General features: G+C 33.2%; 1 protein-coding gene across 2 annotated transcripts in view; it reads right to left on the reverse strand.

Annotated features, from left to right (window-relative positions):
* Positions 1-2,275: 2,275 nt before the first annotated feature.
* Glra3 (glycine receptor alpha 3) overlaps positions 2,276-17,652 on the reverse strand; it is a 175,501-nt gene continuing 160,124 nt past the window's right edge. Inside the window, exons 9-11 of one of the 2 annotated variants that reach the window (XM_029570437.1) lie at positions 13,309-13,452; positions 11,154-11,198; positions 2,276-2,554 (exon numbers count right to left, since the gene is read on the reverse strand). In XM_029570437.1, the coding sequence (XP_029426297.1) occupies positions 2,276-2,554; positions 11,154-11,198; positions 13,309-13,452 (468 nt within the window). The remainder of the gene's footprint in view (positions 2,555-11,153; positions 11,199-13,308; positions 13,453-17,652) is intronic. The other variant, XM_008847144.2, reaches the window with a different exon arrangement.

Consider the following 17,652-nt stretch of genomic DNA (forward strand, 5'->3'; position numbering starts at 1 on the left):
TTGTTTTGTAATGGAAGGCTGTTAGAATGGTTGTGGTTGTGGTTGTGTGTGTGTGTGTGTGTGTGTTGGAAGACAATGGTAAGTATAATGAAATGCAGAATTATTTATAGGAAAAAATAAAGAAAAATATACATATGAGACAGAGCTATTTTAATAGTACTAATGCCTTCTTGAAAAATTTTCTCATGGCTGATAAAATATCTTCCAACTTTAGAGTTAAAAAATCTGACATTCTTAAAGTCCTCAAATAAGAAAGCTAGCCACACCTATGCTTTCTTTGTGGGATGTATATATTTGTGATTGTTATATTTTTGCTTCTGGTGGAATTTATTGAATGTAAGTAAAGTCAGAAAACTTTTGAAATAAGATATATAAAGCACAAAAAAATGCATTAATGTGATTTTGTAAACATTGAAGGAGTACAGTTCATCATTACTTTGAACTCTCCAGCTAACAATCAGGAAACATAAGCCATGTATCTTGCTCTCATATTTAATGCATGAATATATTTTCATGGTTTCAGCTCATAGACAGAAAAGAGTGGCAGATATGTTGAACTTTTGAGTGGGCATTCCTCAAAGCAAGGACATACAATAACAAATTATTTCAGCTGTAGCATCTGCATATATTCACAAATACAATGTTTTTTCTCTTGTGTAAATTATTTATAAAACTGGGACTTTTGTCTTTTATTAGCAAAAACTACTCATCATGGATTATTTTATAAGTTAGTTTTAAAAAATCATGGTTGGATAAACCAAACCACAGAAACACTGAAAAGTTTTTAGTTCTAACTGGCAGTTTCTGCTTTGAAATTTGAGAGTGGTTGAAGGTCAGAAAATGGTACCGTTTGGTTCAACAACTGATTTTTCTATGACATGTCTTAGTTAATTGTTCCCTTAATGTTAACATTTTTACTTTAAATAATTTTATAGATTAACAGTAATAATGAGTCTAAAACTTTCAGATGTAGTAAGAATGGTGGTAGTAATTAAGAAAAACAGTGAAGTAGTAAATGAAACAGAGCTTTGTTTAAGTTAGTCAATTATACTTTTTTCCCTTAATGAATACTGTATGAAGTGAGTTCATAATGCTTGAAATAATTTCACGGATCATGGACAAATTTCAAGCAAAATTTCATTTAAAATGATTGGCAACTTGTGAATGATGTATTTTTAAATGCATTAATCATAAACAATGAAATAAACTCACTTTATAGAATTCATATATTTAAAACATCTACAATTAAAACACATTTTCCTTATATTTGGAAATATTTGGGACCATGTAACTTTGATAACGATTCTTATTAAAAATCTTTCATGATTCTGCTTTTATTTTCATTGAATTTCTTATCAAAATGTAAGTGCTTCAATATCATTAAAATTTGAAGTTTCATTCAAACCTAAATATAAAAATTGTATTGAATTTTAATTACCTAAAAACACTAAACATAATCACACACAGACAATTAAGCCACTATTAAACACTAACATAAAAATGTTCTGGCTTGACTCTTACAATGTTTGGCACTAAGTAAAAATAGATATAATAGTTGCTTAAAAACAAAAACAAAAAAGTCTTCAATATTTTTCTTTTCATTCTTAAAGATATTAAGCTTAAGTACAATTATTATGTAATGTAATATCTTAAGCCATTTATTTTGAATTTTCACACAGAGAAATTAAAATGCTAAGCAATCGAATTTAGTATTCTGTCTTTTATCTTGGTCATTAAACTTTTTGGTATTGCATGTGTTGGTTATACATAGTTTCTATAAATAATGCTTTACTAATAGGAGTTAACTTTTCACTGAACTGTCTTTTACTTTCCATTGTATAACTATAACATACATCTCAAACTATTGCTTTTTATTATCTTCATTTTCTTCTTTTTCATTCTTATGATTTACTGTGCAAATCTTGCTTCCATAATAGTTAATAAAATTGAATTAAAAATCAAGAAATTCAAAGAATTTTTCATGTCTACTATATGTGCATTTATATAACATATAAAACACACATTAAAACTATACAGAAAACAGATCATCTTAAAGTAATATGAAATAGAATCCCCACAATACATATTCTGTATCTGCTAAAAGAATCAATCTGTCTCAGGATTTTACACAGAAAATCAAAATAAATTTTTCCCCTATGCTGTTTTGATGCAATGGCCTATCATTTGCACACATACATACATATATGTGCACATACATATTCTTATGGCAACAAAGCTTCATTCTGAATGGAAAGTTCTTTTATACTCTAGAGACTTAATCTTGCTGCTGATGAATATCTTCATGCCTAAGAATTTTATAGATAACCCAGTAGAAAATGTTAAAAATCAAAAAAGCCAGTGGAAAGCAGGCTCGAGAGATGGTATCAATCTTCTTGGCCCGGTCAATGAAAACCTTTCTCATTTCATCAGGACTCTTAGGCATTACCTGGACAGTGTGGTTCGGAACTTTTGGAATTACACCATCTTTTGCTTGGAGACATGGTCCCATTCCATAGGCTCTGAAGCTGAATCGTCTTTCCCTCACCTCATCATCCTGTTTGCAAAAAAAGCCAGAAAATATTTTAGGAATGGCACAGCGTGCGCAGAGTAGGCATTTCAGAATCATGGCTTAAGTTTTATTATGACATATGTGTGCACTAATATGAAAAAAAAGATAACTTAAGCATATGCAAATGAGTTCCTTGTTTTACATTTTGAAGTTTTCTTGCTACCTCATAAAGGTATGTCCATTAATACAAAATTCTCAAAAGCTGTTTAAATAAAGAAATAAAATTTTGTGTTGTCTCCATACATCTAGAGTAGACAAATAAAAGACCAAGAAAAATAATCTACTGAGATATTTGTTATATTATAGTCTTATATTAAATTTTGTGTTATGTTTTCAAAAAATATTTTGTTATTTTTATTTTCTGTTTATGAATGTATTGCCCACATGTATATAAATGCACCCATCTAATGCAATCCCCACGGAGGTCAGAAGAGGGCATAAGATTCCCCTAGGATTGGAGTTAGGGACTGTTGTTAGTTGCCATATGGGTGCTGGAAATCAAACCCAGGTCCTTTGCAAGAGCAGTGCAGTGCTCTTAACTGCCTAGCTATCACTCCAGCCCTGTTATGAATTTACATGTAAAGACTTGATAGTCAAGGATAAATAAGGACCAGAATCATTGACTGACTTTTCCTTTCTTGTTGAGATAACATTTTAATACTTATTCTTTACATTTATAGTTACTTCCTTTGAAAATACAGTCTATCAAAAAAACACTGCTTGCTTTTTGTTACTTTTTATGCTACTTCTTTCTTTTATGCTAACTCATTTGGAAGACCTATAAGAAACACGTATTCTGCTTTATGTTTGGCTACTTTACAGGTACAGTGGTTTGGTAAAATTATGAATGGAACTTGGCAGATGAAATAAACTTATTGACCTTTTGGCAGATTTTAAAAAATTAACTTGTTTTAAAGTTATTATTCATAAATAATATTTGAAAATATATCACCACTTTTAGATATGACAAACTAAATAGAAATTTCCATACATTTTAATAAAAGCACAGCATTTGGGGCTGGAGACATGTCTCAGCTCTTAAGAGCTCTTACAGAGGACCTGGGTTCAGTGCCCAGCACCCACATGCAACTCACAACTACTTGTAACTAATTCAATGGGATTCTCATGCCCTCTTCTGACACCACAGCCATGTGAATGCACAGTGCACATAACTTCATGCAGTCACGCACATAAACAAAAGAATTATCCAAAAAACCCCACAAAATTTGTTGTAAAATGTATAGATATATAAGATGTGCTTGCGATAGGGAAATATGGTGTTTGCTAATTTTAACAAAATTTATCAATAAATAGCCTAATGCATTTATTTAGATGAAAAGAAGTTTTTACTAGTAAAATTATAAATTTAAAGGTAATAATACATTTTATACATGTATCTATGATACAACTTTTTATCTTATTAAATTAAAGTAATTCTTGAACCAACTTGAAAATTACAACAGGTCTATGGCTATGGCTACCCAATGAAAAGTATGTTATTTAATGTGAAAGTGAAAAATAGAAATCATTGTGGGTTGTAGAAGTGAGAAAATAAGCAAGGTTGATTCAGTGTAAAATATATTTTTAGGAATTATGAAGGTAAGGTAATTCCACTTGAAAAACAAAAGCAGGTAATTATTGGGAAGCATTTCAAATATAAGATATATAAGCAATTGAATTTGGGCAAACAGACTTAAATTAAAAGCTAACAACTCAAATCACCTTAAAATAAAGCTTTCAGTCCATGTTACCTGTGTCTACTATTGCAATCTTGCAAAAAATGGGACATAAGGTTTTCAGAATTCTTTAATAAATGTGCTTATTAACACTGACATTTTGGGCTTATATGTAAATTTTGTGGCAAACTTATTATGTGCTTTGAAATTGTATCTTGAATAAAGTATATATGATATAAATTGTTAAGATGTAAGTGTGAAAATGCATCCTTACAATTTAGTAAATAATGTTGGTGTTTGCATACCAAAAGAGAAACTTAAGTCATCTCAACAAATGACAGTATTATGTATGTAAATCATCAAATTATAACAACCCATGTGTTTAAATCTATCTTAAAGTAGGACAAAAATAGTGTGGCATATTGGTTCAAGCAATTGGGAAACTAATTATCAAAATACTAAGATTTCATAATTCTACAGTTTATGCTTATCCAAATAGAATTTGTTGACTGTCTATCTTAACATCAGTTCGGAAAACTTATTTTGAAACCTTCAATTCTCTAAGCTGCTGAATTCACACAAAGATTATTCATTTAAAGTTAATATATTTAGAGAACAACTACATTTTTGTCTGTGTCTTTTTATATAATGGACTTTGTGTAATATGTTAACACTGACCTGAACTGCTATAGATCTCTGAGAATAACCCCAATCTTACAGCATCATTTCCTTGAAAACAGTAAAGCTGAGCTAAGTGAGGAATGGAGTCATTCTCATTCACCATAAAGGACTGACCCTACCTGGAAGGGACAAGATAAGCTGCCCTTAGGCCTGCACATCTTTAGCCAATGTTAGTGAAACTACAAAAATCTGACTTGAAACAAAAGCTATGACTTCTATGTGTCAAGACAATCAAATATTCTGTGACTTTTGTGCTTGCATATTCTATGTGAGTGAGGGGTTGAAGACCCTGTGGTCTGAAGAAACCTCTCCATCTTCCACAAAATGAAGATGCTATAGGCTTGACATGTGTTTTTCTACTTGAACTCCTATTGGTCTCTGGAAACTCTAGATGACAATTCAAGGCCAAATCTCAGCAGGGGATGCAGAAGCCAGGGTTTGGAATCCTTTTGACTCAATATGCCCAGAGGTTTTAAATGTGAGTACTGAGAATACTCTGATGCTGACTTTTATTTGTTTTGAGTTTGAGGAAGCAAAGTAGGTGCAGAAAATTACTGGGTCTAAATATTATTGTGGGAATATGGATGGCACAGATTAATTCTCTGATTATATGTTAGATTGAGGATCAGTGAGATCAAAATTGACGAGAAAGTGGCTGAAGATTTAATAATATCTTTTTAATTACTCATCTTTGTGAAATTTAAACCAATTGGGGAGGTAAAAAAATAGTAAGCAAAGCAAGCAGTTCCTTGATTTGGCTCAAAATGAAAACATGAAGAACAGTTTGCTTAGTCTTAATGATAATTATCTGTAAATCCAAGAAAGTGAAAATCTAGACTAGTATTTATAATGTATTCTTTCATATAAAAAATGTGAGCCACAGTGAAAGATGTCTGTGCAATTAAAATTTTTACATTTACTATATTGTGCCAAGTTTCAAGAAATGGGCAAACTTAATTTTAATTAAAAAAGTAATATGTTCAAAGTGCTATTTCAAAATCTCAAAGCATAAATTGGAAAGATGTACCTTCTTTATTCAATACTAAGTTTTTGGAGCTGGAGAGATGGCTCAGCATTTAAGCACATCGACTGCTCTTGCAGAGGGCCAGGTTTGATTCCCAGTACCCACATAGCAGATAACAAGCATCCATAACTCCAGTTCCAAGGGAATCTGATGCTCTCTTTTGACTTCTGTGAGCATTGTAAGACACAGGTGCACTTGTAAACATGCAGGCAATACACTCATACACATAAAATAATAATAAGTAAAAATTTTAAAAATACTAAGTTCCTGGAGTCTGCTGTGCCCTTTGTATTCACCTCACATTTCAGTTTAGACTGCACATTTTGTAGCCAGCAACTACCAAATTGGGAAAAGCATTTGCCAGGTCACTTGGCAAATTTGATAGATCTCTGAGCAATTGATGATTTCTGAATATTTATGTTAATTGATCTAGGAGCAAATAATATATTTTTGGGTACCGCAGCATGAAAGCCTCTTAACTCCAAATTGCTGCAGTGTTCTTATTCAGAAATTACTGGAAGAAGTAGTATCGATGACCTATGTTTCAGTGAAGTCTGGAGTTAATCTATAAAGAATGGAAATTGGTTCTCCCACAACTATGAAATGGAACACTCCTTCCTGTATAAGAGCAGATATGTAAGTGTAGGAAACCTGGGATAGCCATGCTATAATCAAAGAATGAGCTTACTAAAATCACATCTTCTTATCTAAACCCTGGTAGACAGTGTGTAGGGAGTCCTCCTTTGTGGGAAACAGAAGGGCATGTAGATTCATGGGAATATGTATTCCTACAAAGACAATGCTGGGTTCACTGATGGGGAGAAAAATCAATATTATTTATAAGAAAGATCATAAGCTCTTCTCACATGGCTGTTAAAGCACTAAAAGCACATAGCAAAAATGGACAGGATTCCTGTGAATGATTTCTTGGCACATTTGTCATTTCCTGGTAGACTGGGGAAAATGAACGCATTTTCACATGGCCAGTATATCAAATGGCCCAAGAGTGAAACATGGGAAAGAAATATCACATCCATGTGAATAAAGGGCAAAAAGGAACGTCTTAGAAAGTGTTCTGGTCTCTACGGGTGGACAAATAGGCCTTGGAGTAGAGACTACTAGTTTTTTTTTTTTTTTCCATTTTATAGATTTTTCCATGCCCAGCTTTGATTCTTTCTTAGCAGATCATGAGGGCTTCTTTGCACAATTAAGATGATGAATAGATTACTACGAAGGTATTCTTATTTAATTTTTTGGGCAAATTCCTTGTCAAATGGGTAAGAAAGGAAAAAAAGAACTGAGTTAATTTCCATGTTCTTGATAACAAAGTGTGTGAATTTTTAAGTATACTAGTATATACAACAATTTCTTATTTCCCTGGAAAAATAATTATTTAGAGAAGTCTGAGATCAGATCAAACATAAGAATATATTTTTGCAATAGTAGTCTAAAAAAAAACATTATTTCCAGTGTCTGTACATGTTTCTGTGTCATTTCAAATAGAAATCTTTATTTTATGTGAATGAGACTTTTGCTTGCATGTCTGTAAAGTGCACCACATGTGTACAATACCCATGAAGGAAGGAAGGCATAAGATCCCCTGGAACTGGAGTTATGGAAGTTTGTTTTAGTCACTACGTGGGTGCTGGAACCAAACCCAGGTCCTCTGTAAGAGCAGATAATTTTCTTAACTGCTGAGCCATCTCTTCAGGCTCCAACATAGAAATTTTGAGAAAATACAAGTATAGGTGATGATAGAATATTTTAAAAACATTTATCCCTCATTATAGCATAATAACATTCGATTCTTGCAATGACAATGAGTAATTATCGAGAGCTATGAGATTAAAATAGAGGGAAATACAGCCGGGCGTGGTGGCGCATGCCTTTAATCCCAGCACTTGGGAGGCAGAGGCAGGTGGATCTTTGTGAGTTCGAGGCCAGCCTGGTCTACATAGTGAGTTCCAGGACAGCTGGGGCTACAAGGAGACCCTGTCTCAAAATAAAATAAAATAAAATAAAATAGAGGGAAATGGAAATGTACAGCACTTTTATTTTAGCTAACTTTGAGATGTAAGTCACTATAATGTACTTAAATTTAGGTTAAGTTGAAATTATACTACTTTAATTTGCCTTTTAAGTTTTCCTTTGTTATTCTCTCTCTCTCTCTCTCTCTCTCTCTCTCTCTCTCTCTCTCTCTCTTTCTCTCTCTCTGCCATGGCACAGGAATGAAGGTCAGAAAACGACTTACTGGAATCAGCTCTCTCTTCCCCCATGTGGGTTCCAGGAATTGAACTCGGGTCATTTACACCTCCATAACAAGTGCTCTGACCCAGTGAGTCATCTCCTAGCCGTACATTATTATACTGAAATTTTATTTCATTAATAGATATTCAAACAATACACATTTTGAAGGAGTACTTTAGTTTAACATGAATTTTAAATAGTTGTTTTGGTGAAATAATTAAAGTCATACCATTTTTGTTTTAGTTGCAAGGATAAAATTTCAATGCTTGATATGAGTGATTCATTTGAACAGAATTCTGTTTGAATTTGCATTATTGAAAAGCCATTTTTATCAGTTATGTAATTGTAAGCCATAACTATGTAAACAATATCTTAAACAAAGAATATAACAAAAATATACTCAGAATGGAATACTTATTAATAACAGTACATATAGATGCCAAATGCTTTCAATCATGAGCTTTCATCATTGTATACATGTAGCTTGTTTATATTCTGACTGCAGAGCTGCTGACAAAACATACAAGATAGAAAAATTAATTACTTGTTATTCTTAGAAGTTATCTTGAGCTTTTTAACTTCACAAGTATTATAGATATATAAATTGTCAAAATATAGTCAATGATATTTTTATTTTAAAAAGCTAACCATTGTGCCTAGGTAAATATAACTTGGTCATAAAACACAAAAAATAGTTCTTAAATCTAAAACTAGTAATTAATTTCTATTTCATTTGCATATATAGATAGGAGTAAACAATAATAGGTAGGAAGACAGCAGTAGTAGAATGCTAGTACTATGGGATTTCTCATAGTAAAGTGGTGCAAAATTACACTGTAATGTAGGAGAAGCTGCATGAAATGCATTGAAGCGTTTCCATTGCACTCATGGCTCTCAACAGATAACCTGTGTTCAGAAACTCTGTGTTGTCTTTAAAAGCTGGATCCACGAGATCTGTAAGTCCTAACAAAAATGTGTTCATATCATGCATACACCCACACATACTCAGCACTGGAGAAAGCATCTATGACATAGCGCAGTGAAATTCGGCACGCAGCAGGCTATGACAGTGTGGGGTGGGGAAATTCGGGTACAAGAGCAAACAAGTGCTCTTCCACAAGAGAGAAGAATTCTTTTGTACCATTAAGAGAGAAAAAAGGAAAATTCCAAAGATTGCATATAAAGCCTGAACCAGTGCTGAACCAAACGAAAGAACTTTCCTAGGAATGCCATCTACAATAATGTTAGATCTCTTGTGATAAATGTTCCATAGCAGGAAATTTGGATCATTTTGCCTATTCTGCCACATTAGAGTACAGAGGGAAACTCATGTAAATTGGCGCTCAGGAAAATAAAGACATACTGTCATCTTTTGTCCTCGCTTTGAGTATGTAAATTTTAAGACAGATTGCACAGAGATATCCAAAGCAAAATACACACTTTAAAAAGATGACGAGTTTGGTCAGCCCAGAGGATTGTTAGTTTGAGGAAAGTAGTTTACAAAAGTCGAAATAACCATCCCATATTTATCCAATTCTTATCGTATTTTAAAAGATGGGATTCACATTTTTCTATTAGATACACTTACATTACTATATTTTTTCGTTGTTAAAAATAATTCACAAACTGTGAGATAAGGCTGACTTTTCATCAGAGTTCTTTGTAAAACCTTAATTAGTAGAATATACAAGTTTCAATAGTTTCTGAAGTCTGTTTTGTTACTGTAGAGATAATTATGCTGATTTTTCAGAGATAGATTTTATATATGCATATATACATTTTATGAATACCAGTATATATGTGTGTGTGTGTGTGTGTGTGTGTGTGTGTGTAGGAATCCACATTGCAAACACCACATCTGATTATGCAAATTGCATGCAATTAAAATTTAATTATTAAGATATTTAGGTAAAAGCAAATAAATTATGTATTTTTCAGGAATGAGAATCAGAGGGATGGGATTGCAAAATAACATGTTATTTTACTAACAAAGAAAAACAGTTAAGTGATTATACACTCCAGGAAAACTTAGTAAATACTTGAAAATAGTACTGGGTCTAGATAGTATGCCATGAATAAATGATGAGAATGTTCATTTAATACTATTTGTCATGTTAGAAGCTTAATTAGTGTGCACAGTAGAATCATTTGGGGAGCTACTTTAAAAAATGCTTTACCCCCAAACTTTGAGTTTAATAAATTAGACCATTTATATATAATTTCCCAGACCAAATTCTTGGCTTTCGTATACATATGTTTCATTATTGCACACTGTATTATGGTTGCCCCAATCAAGAAACTTATGGGCTAACACTCCAGATTGTCTTTCTAAATATTTACACATGATGCCTGGATGTGTGTCCTTGTGATCTGTTTTATTTTTCTTTTGTAATTTTTAAAAGAAGCTATTTTAAAACAAAATGTTCATTTTCTATACATAATCTTATCATAATTTATTATGAAATAATGAAAGTATTCTTATAATAAATGTATTCTAAAGATATGCAGACTGCACAAAGTATTTTGAGCATTATTTTGAAGTTGCTTTTATCTGCTCTTAAAATTGTGTATAAGTCAGTTTCCCATTTATTTTGAGATTGATTTTGTCTAGTTATATGATTATGACATTTTTCTTCTGCAGAGATTATTACAAGATAAATATGATATTGTTTTAAATATATACATATATATGTATATATACTTAAAATGGGTTTGACCAGTTAAATAGCCCAGTTAACAAAGTGAGTCATAACTTAGATATTGTTTTTTGAGTGAGGGAAGGCAAGACTGGAGTTCTTAGAAAAGAATATTGTTCTTAGCTGAAGGGTATTGGGTTTGTCTTTAAGTCTGAAAGGGGCTGTGTTTCCCCACCAAACACTGCCTTGGTGCAGAAAATGCCATCTGAGTTTTACTGGTGATCACATTCCTTCATTTAAAGTTAAGAAAGTCAATTTACCGTGTCTGAGAAACGGTAAAACTTCTCCAGTGCAAAAGCTTCTGTCTGTGGGAAGGTAAAGTGGACCAAAAATGATTGAGAAACCAGTGAATCAAGTCATATATAATTACACAGTTGATTTTAATCACATATACCATTTAAACACACATATGTATCATTTAATAGATGTTCACATATGCAAGGTATTTATACAAAAATATGAACTGAAACTTAAAATGTTTTTTCTGTTTTAGTAAATTTCAATTACCTTTAATTATATTGGTTTACTGAATAATTCAAGTAGTGATTAGAGAATGATACATTATTATTACACTTGCATTTCTTTCTGGCCTTTCCTGGAATACCAATCATTGAAAATATTAATGTTTTCATCTTCCTATGAGCTGAAGAGTAAGTATAGTTATCTTACTCTTACATGTGGTAAAACTGAGTAAGAGACACTTTGCTAAGAATATTTTTTTACAAAAAGAGGAACCAGGATTGAGAATCTTAACTTGTAGTCTATCACATTATCCAATGCCATTGTGACTTTTGACACTAGAATAAGTATGAGCTCTCAGACTTCCCCTATTATCATTTGCATTGTAATTCTCATTTTTCGTTTTGGTAGTACAAGGTTGACAGCATTCTAAAGTGGATAAGGAAGAATAAAAGAAGGCAAACAAAAGGAAAATTAAAACATAAAACCAAATCATAATGTAGGGAATTGAGTACTGCTTTAGTTGTAATAAATGATGCTTGGGAGAATTTTTCAGTCACTAATGGGAGAGACAAGTGTTTTACCCCTGTGATAACAGTGTTGATTCTGTTATAGTGTTTTAGCCAGTCTAAGCATCAGGTGAGAAAAGGGCAACGAAAGTATGCATGAGAGAGAAGTTGGAGAGAGGTGGGTAGGAGAGAGAGAGGAGAGAGGGAGGGAGAGAAAGAAAGAGAGAGAGAGAATCAAAGAAAGAAAGAAATAAAAGAGAGAGGATGAAAGTAGATCATTAGACCAAGGAGCATAGAAAGACTAGATAAAAGTTAATCCCAATCATAGTATATTTCAACTTACAATGTTTTTATTTTCATGCAAATTCAACAAATGTAAAATCTAGCATTGTTTTATTTCTAGTATAATACTCACTTTCCCTGTGCTAATGTGGCTTTTAAACAGCAGTTTGAGGGTGGTGGCTGGGGGCAGTGATAATTTTTGTAAGATCAACTGCTTTAGAATATGTTTAATATTGATGACAATCAAGTACTGAGAGCTCAAAGTCTATGATTTTGAAAATCTTTAATTATAAATAGTGAATAACTCAGAATCCATGAAGCCCTTAAAAATACTTAAAATTTTGATAGTATATAAACCACACTGTTCTTTAAGATCTATTTTTATCTAAATATCTCAGTATATTGGACCTAGACAACACCTATATATAACGTGTCATTGTTGCTTTAAAAGTTTTTCTTTTAGATGTTAGTTGGTATTCTGTTGAGAAAAATTCTATTATTAAAAAGAAAAGAAAATTACCCCAAATCATGTGTCCATAAAGGGAGATATATTTACATAAACAAACCCATTCTGCACATCTGAATTCATCGAGGTCACTGCTCTGAATTCACTTTCTTGTTGTTTCATCTTTCTTTGGATATTAGTAAGGCAACAATAGCACTTGATTATATTTACTGTGGCATTTCAGAACAAGTTAAGAACATGAAAAAATTCATAAAAGAGACAGTATTATATGAAATTATCATTATCAGTCACAATTCAGTGATATTTTAAGGAAATAATTTAATTAGCTCAGAAGAGAACAGCTTTGATAATTAAATTTGATGGCTTATGTAAAGAACATCATTAGAAATATCTAACATTGCAAAGAAGATAAGATACATTTATTAATGGAAACACGAACAGTGCTGTTTCTGGAAGTACATTTAAAAGTTGATAAAGCTCTCATGTCACCAAATATGGTATTTTAAATATCATTCGGTATCACAATTTTCTCTCTGAATTATTCTTGCACTTTTTTTCCCAACTGGTCCACAGTAAAAGCATATCCTGTTACTTAGCCCCTAATCCTAATCACCCTCCATATACTCTCATTGAATGCAAAACATTCACTTTCTAGTGCAAATTGATAGTCGACCAACTCCAATCGATTTCATTATTTACCTTATGTTTTCGCTTTCGTCGAAATTTCAGAAGTTCTTTGTGTTGTCTTGACACAAAATTTACTGCTGCGTACTCTAGAAGTGCTGAAAACACAAAGAGGAGGCACACTGCCATCCAAATGTCAATAGCTTTGACGTATGAAACCTAGCAGGAGCGAAAATAAGAGCCAGAAAATTGACTTACATTGCTGCCACCTTTAAGAACAAAATAAATTTTTTTCTGATTCTGAATATCATTTCTACCTTTGAAAATGTAATTAAAAGAATGCATTCATTAACAATTTCTCAAGTGTTAATTCTAATTAATTGTAGGGATTAGTCATACTGTTTGGATTTGAATATATTTCGGGTCTCAAACACTACAGAAAAGACAAAGTGCTCTACCTTTAAAGCATTTAATGCTTGAACTATAAAGTAACATTGAAGAACAGATGAAAGGACTGACTTTTTTTTTTTTTTTTTTTTTTTTTTTTTTTGTCTTTTTGAGACAGGGTCTCCCCATAGCCCAAGCTGTCCTGGAACTCACTATCTAGACCAAGCTGGCCTCGAACTCACAAAGATCCACCTGCCTCTGCTTCCAAAGTACTGGGATTAAAGGCATGTGCCACCACACCTGCCTGTAAGATTGACTTTCAAGTATAATATTTCCATTGGTTTTTCCTTTGAAATGTTTTTTTCATAATTTTATTTTTATCAGGTAGTTTTCTTATTTGCTATCTGTTTCAGAATAGTATCATAGACATGGCTTAAGAATAGTAGAGAGAATCTCTCAGTAACTCCGGGATTAATATCTGACTGTTTATCGTATATTTGCATATATGGTATATATTATGGCTGTTCTTCCCCAGTGCTGAGCTATTTCAGTATATGTTGGAGACATGGTACTATACACTCAACACAGTTAGAAATTGAACATTTATAACAGCCTGCTGTCTAATAGTAATGCCCCATTCCCATTGGATCAGTTGTCCTCATAATGCCAATTTTTATTTCAAAAATACACCCCAGGATTTTATTGAATTATTTTTGCATCTTATCTCATATCTCATTAATATTCACTTTGGTTATTTCCTTAGTCTCTTCTGGGTTTTGTTGACATTGGTGTTTTTCAACATTTATATATTTATAGTTTCTGTGTATGAGGGCTTGCCTGCATGTCTGTATGGGAAACATATATGTGTTTAGTGTCTTCAGGGGCCTGCAGAGGTCATTACATGCCTTGGAATTGGAGTTACAGGTGGTTTTGTTCCACCATGTTGGCGCTGGGAACTGAACTCAGGCCCTTTGCCATCTCTAGTCCCAACATCTGTAATTTTGATAAGTAAAGTCTAGTTATTTTGCAGGATGTCTTTCATTTAAGGTTTGCTAGTTTATTTGCTAGGAATGCCTTACCAATGTATCACATCCATTCTTCAAAATGTATAAAAGCATGGGACACAAAATGTTGATCAATTAGTTAAAGTCAGGTCTCCTAGTTCTCTGTATTATAAAGGAACTGATTTCCTCATGAGTAGTATGTTTTGAAATTATGTTGGTATAACTCAATAATAAAACACGTATGAAGCCCTGCATTCAATTTCCATCACCAGAACTTCAAAAATTTATTATTCTAAAATTATGCATATTAGATTTAGCATTCATTAATGATTTTTATCTGATTCAGTTATTACAGTGACGGTTCCCAGAGGGTGATTTTCAAACTTAATTATTATCTATATTTATTAGCAAGCATTCTACTGTGAGGAATGTTCTTATTTATTACATATATCTGTTTATTCCTTATTGATTTATGTCAATGTAATTTAAGAGATGTCCATTATGTTCAGTGAATTATAACACATTAATGTCATTGCTTATTTTGAGGCTCACATCATCCTCTTTGACAAGTCTCCATCATTGTTTCACATTGTCTGATTTGAGGTGTGGCAAGTTCTTCTTGTACTTTTTCTTTTACAATTTTTGAGTCAGTTTTTTTGAAAGGAATTATTATTTAATATCTTTCTTTTATTTTCCAAAATGTCATTAAGGAACATACAATGCTTCTATAATTGGTAAAATATGTTATTTTAAAATTTTTATATTTCTTTTGGTTTCTAGTTATTGTCCTTAAAATTTTTATTTAATATTTTCAATTTTCATGATTTTTATTTAATATTTTCAATTTTCATGCATTTTAGTGATATTTAGCTCATCTCCCATATCTGCAACTCCCCCTACTGCCCCTGGCCCAATTTAATACACTCTGTTATATATAATAAGACCTATAGAGTCAAATTTGAGTCCCCAAATGTTGCTCACTGTGGATTCATCCACTGGAGCCTGATTAACCTAACAAGAGTCACATCCTTGAAAGACGCTGACTCTTTCCTTCCCAGAAATATCAGTTTCCAGTAGTTCCTCAAGTAGGATTGGTGTCTGTATTGGGATTTTGTCTGGCTTGAGCTTGCATGGGACATATACATGCTGTCACAATTGTTGTGAGTTCATAAGAGTAACTGAGTAGCTGTTTGGAAAACTATTTTCTTTTTACCATCCACTGCATCTGGCCATTAAAATTTTTCTGCCCTCCTTCTGCAATGATCCCTGAGCCTTGGGAGGCAGAGGTTTGGTACAGGTGTCCTATTCAAAGATGGGCACACTGCAGCCTCTTGGTCTCTGCATGTTGGCTAGTTGTGGGTTTCTGTGCTGATCGCCATATGTTGCACAAGGAAACTACTCTGAAGAGAGCTGAAAGGTGCATTAATCCACACCACTCTTGGAAACATACCCAAAAGATTTTATACCCCACTACAGAAATACTTGTTCATCTATGTTTGTTGTTGCCCTTTTGATAATAGCTAGAAATTGGGGGAAAATGTCCAGCAACTGATGAAGAGATAATGATGTGGGACATATACACAAATTACTCAGCTCTTAAAAAAACAAATTTATGAAATTTACATGCAGATTAATAAAAGGAACTGGAAACAATCATCCTGAGTGAGGTAACCCAGTCAAGAAAGACAAAAGTTTCATGATCTCTCTCATAGCTGGATGCTATCTTTAAAATCCTAGATATGTATGCTTCAATTTGAAAATTCAGAGAGGTCAAGAAGCTAACAAATGATCATGGGTGGGTAAAGAGAAGGCCTCCTAGGAGGGGTGGTAGAATGCAGTGGCATGATGGGGAAAAGGGGAAGGTTAAACTAGAAAGGGTTAAACGGGGTCACGGATGGGAGGGCAAGACAGAGGAGAAAGTATGGGAAGGGATAAGTGACACTAAAGGCTACTAAAAAAATCCATGAGGAAACTTACCACTATAGAAGCTTCTTATAGTATATGCATATACATCATAAAAAGATATTAAAAGGAGTTAGCCTGTAACAGAGGGACAGTACCCTTTCTGGACATCATAGACTAATGGTAAAAGAAAAAGCCCTCAGATGGCAAGAATGATCTCCTTCTCTAGACACTCTTGACCAAGGGGTCCCTTAGATCCTCAAGCAATACTGGTGATTAGCCCTTCTCTTGATTTCTCTCCAGAACTTGATGGTAAGACCCTATTGCCAAAGACATTGCATACATGAGCTGTAGAACAAACAAGGAGAAATCAAGCTGGTGCTGACTTCAGAGCCTCATCTCTACTGGCTATAATTCATAGTGCAGTGCTATGAAAGCTTATCAAAGGAAAAAATAATTATCATCCTTACCTAGCTGTGAATTCTATGAACTCTAAAAACTGGCCTGGCAATATATGTTCACCAGCTCAGTAGTGACAACAAATATTATGGGAGTAACCAACCACTCTTTAACTGATTCTTATGTCTGCTTCCTAGGATGGGGCCCATATCATTGATATGAGGTTTAGGAACCTGAGGTTAAACAGATCAAAGGGCATAGAAGAGAACCTAATACTATTTTTCTATTAAATATTTATCATATTAAACTGATTCTTAATGGCATTGTTATGCCCATGCATTAATATGCATCTCTCAGCTCTCAAGAGAGAAGTTTCCTTATGCAATAGGTAGAGGTAGTGATTAACCAGAAACCTACAACTAGCCAAAATGCAGAGAATAATAGTATGAAGAGTGCTTATACCTGAATAGGACAACTATATCAAACTTCTGACTCCCAAGGTCCAAGGGGTCATTAAGGAGGATGGGGAGGCAAGTTTGTAAAAATCAGAGGCAGTGGGTGACCACAAGGAAACAGTGCTTTCCTGACAGCTGGAAAGCTCATCAGTTACTCATATGAACTCACAGCAATAGTGACAGTATGTGTAAGTCCCATGCAAGCTCAAACAAGAAAAGGATTGCAGCACAGACATGAAGAAGTAAGTAAGAAGTTCCAACCCCACTTACGG

Source organism: Nannospalax galili, unplaced genomic scaffold (assembly GCF_000622305.1).
Source record: "Nannospalax galili isolate Female #2095 unplaced genomic scaffold, S.galili_v1.0 scaffold461, whole genome shotgun sequence".
NCBI lineage: Eukaryota > Metazoa > Chordata > Mammalia > Rodentia > Spalacidae > Nannospalax > Nannospalax galili.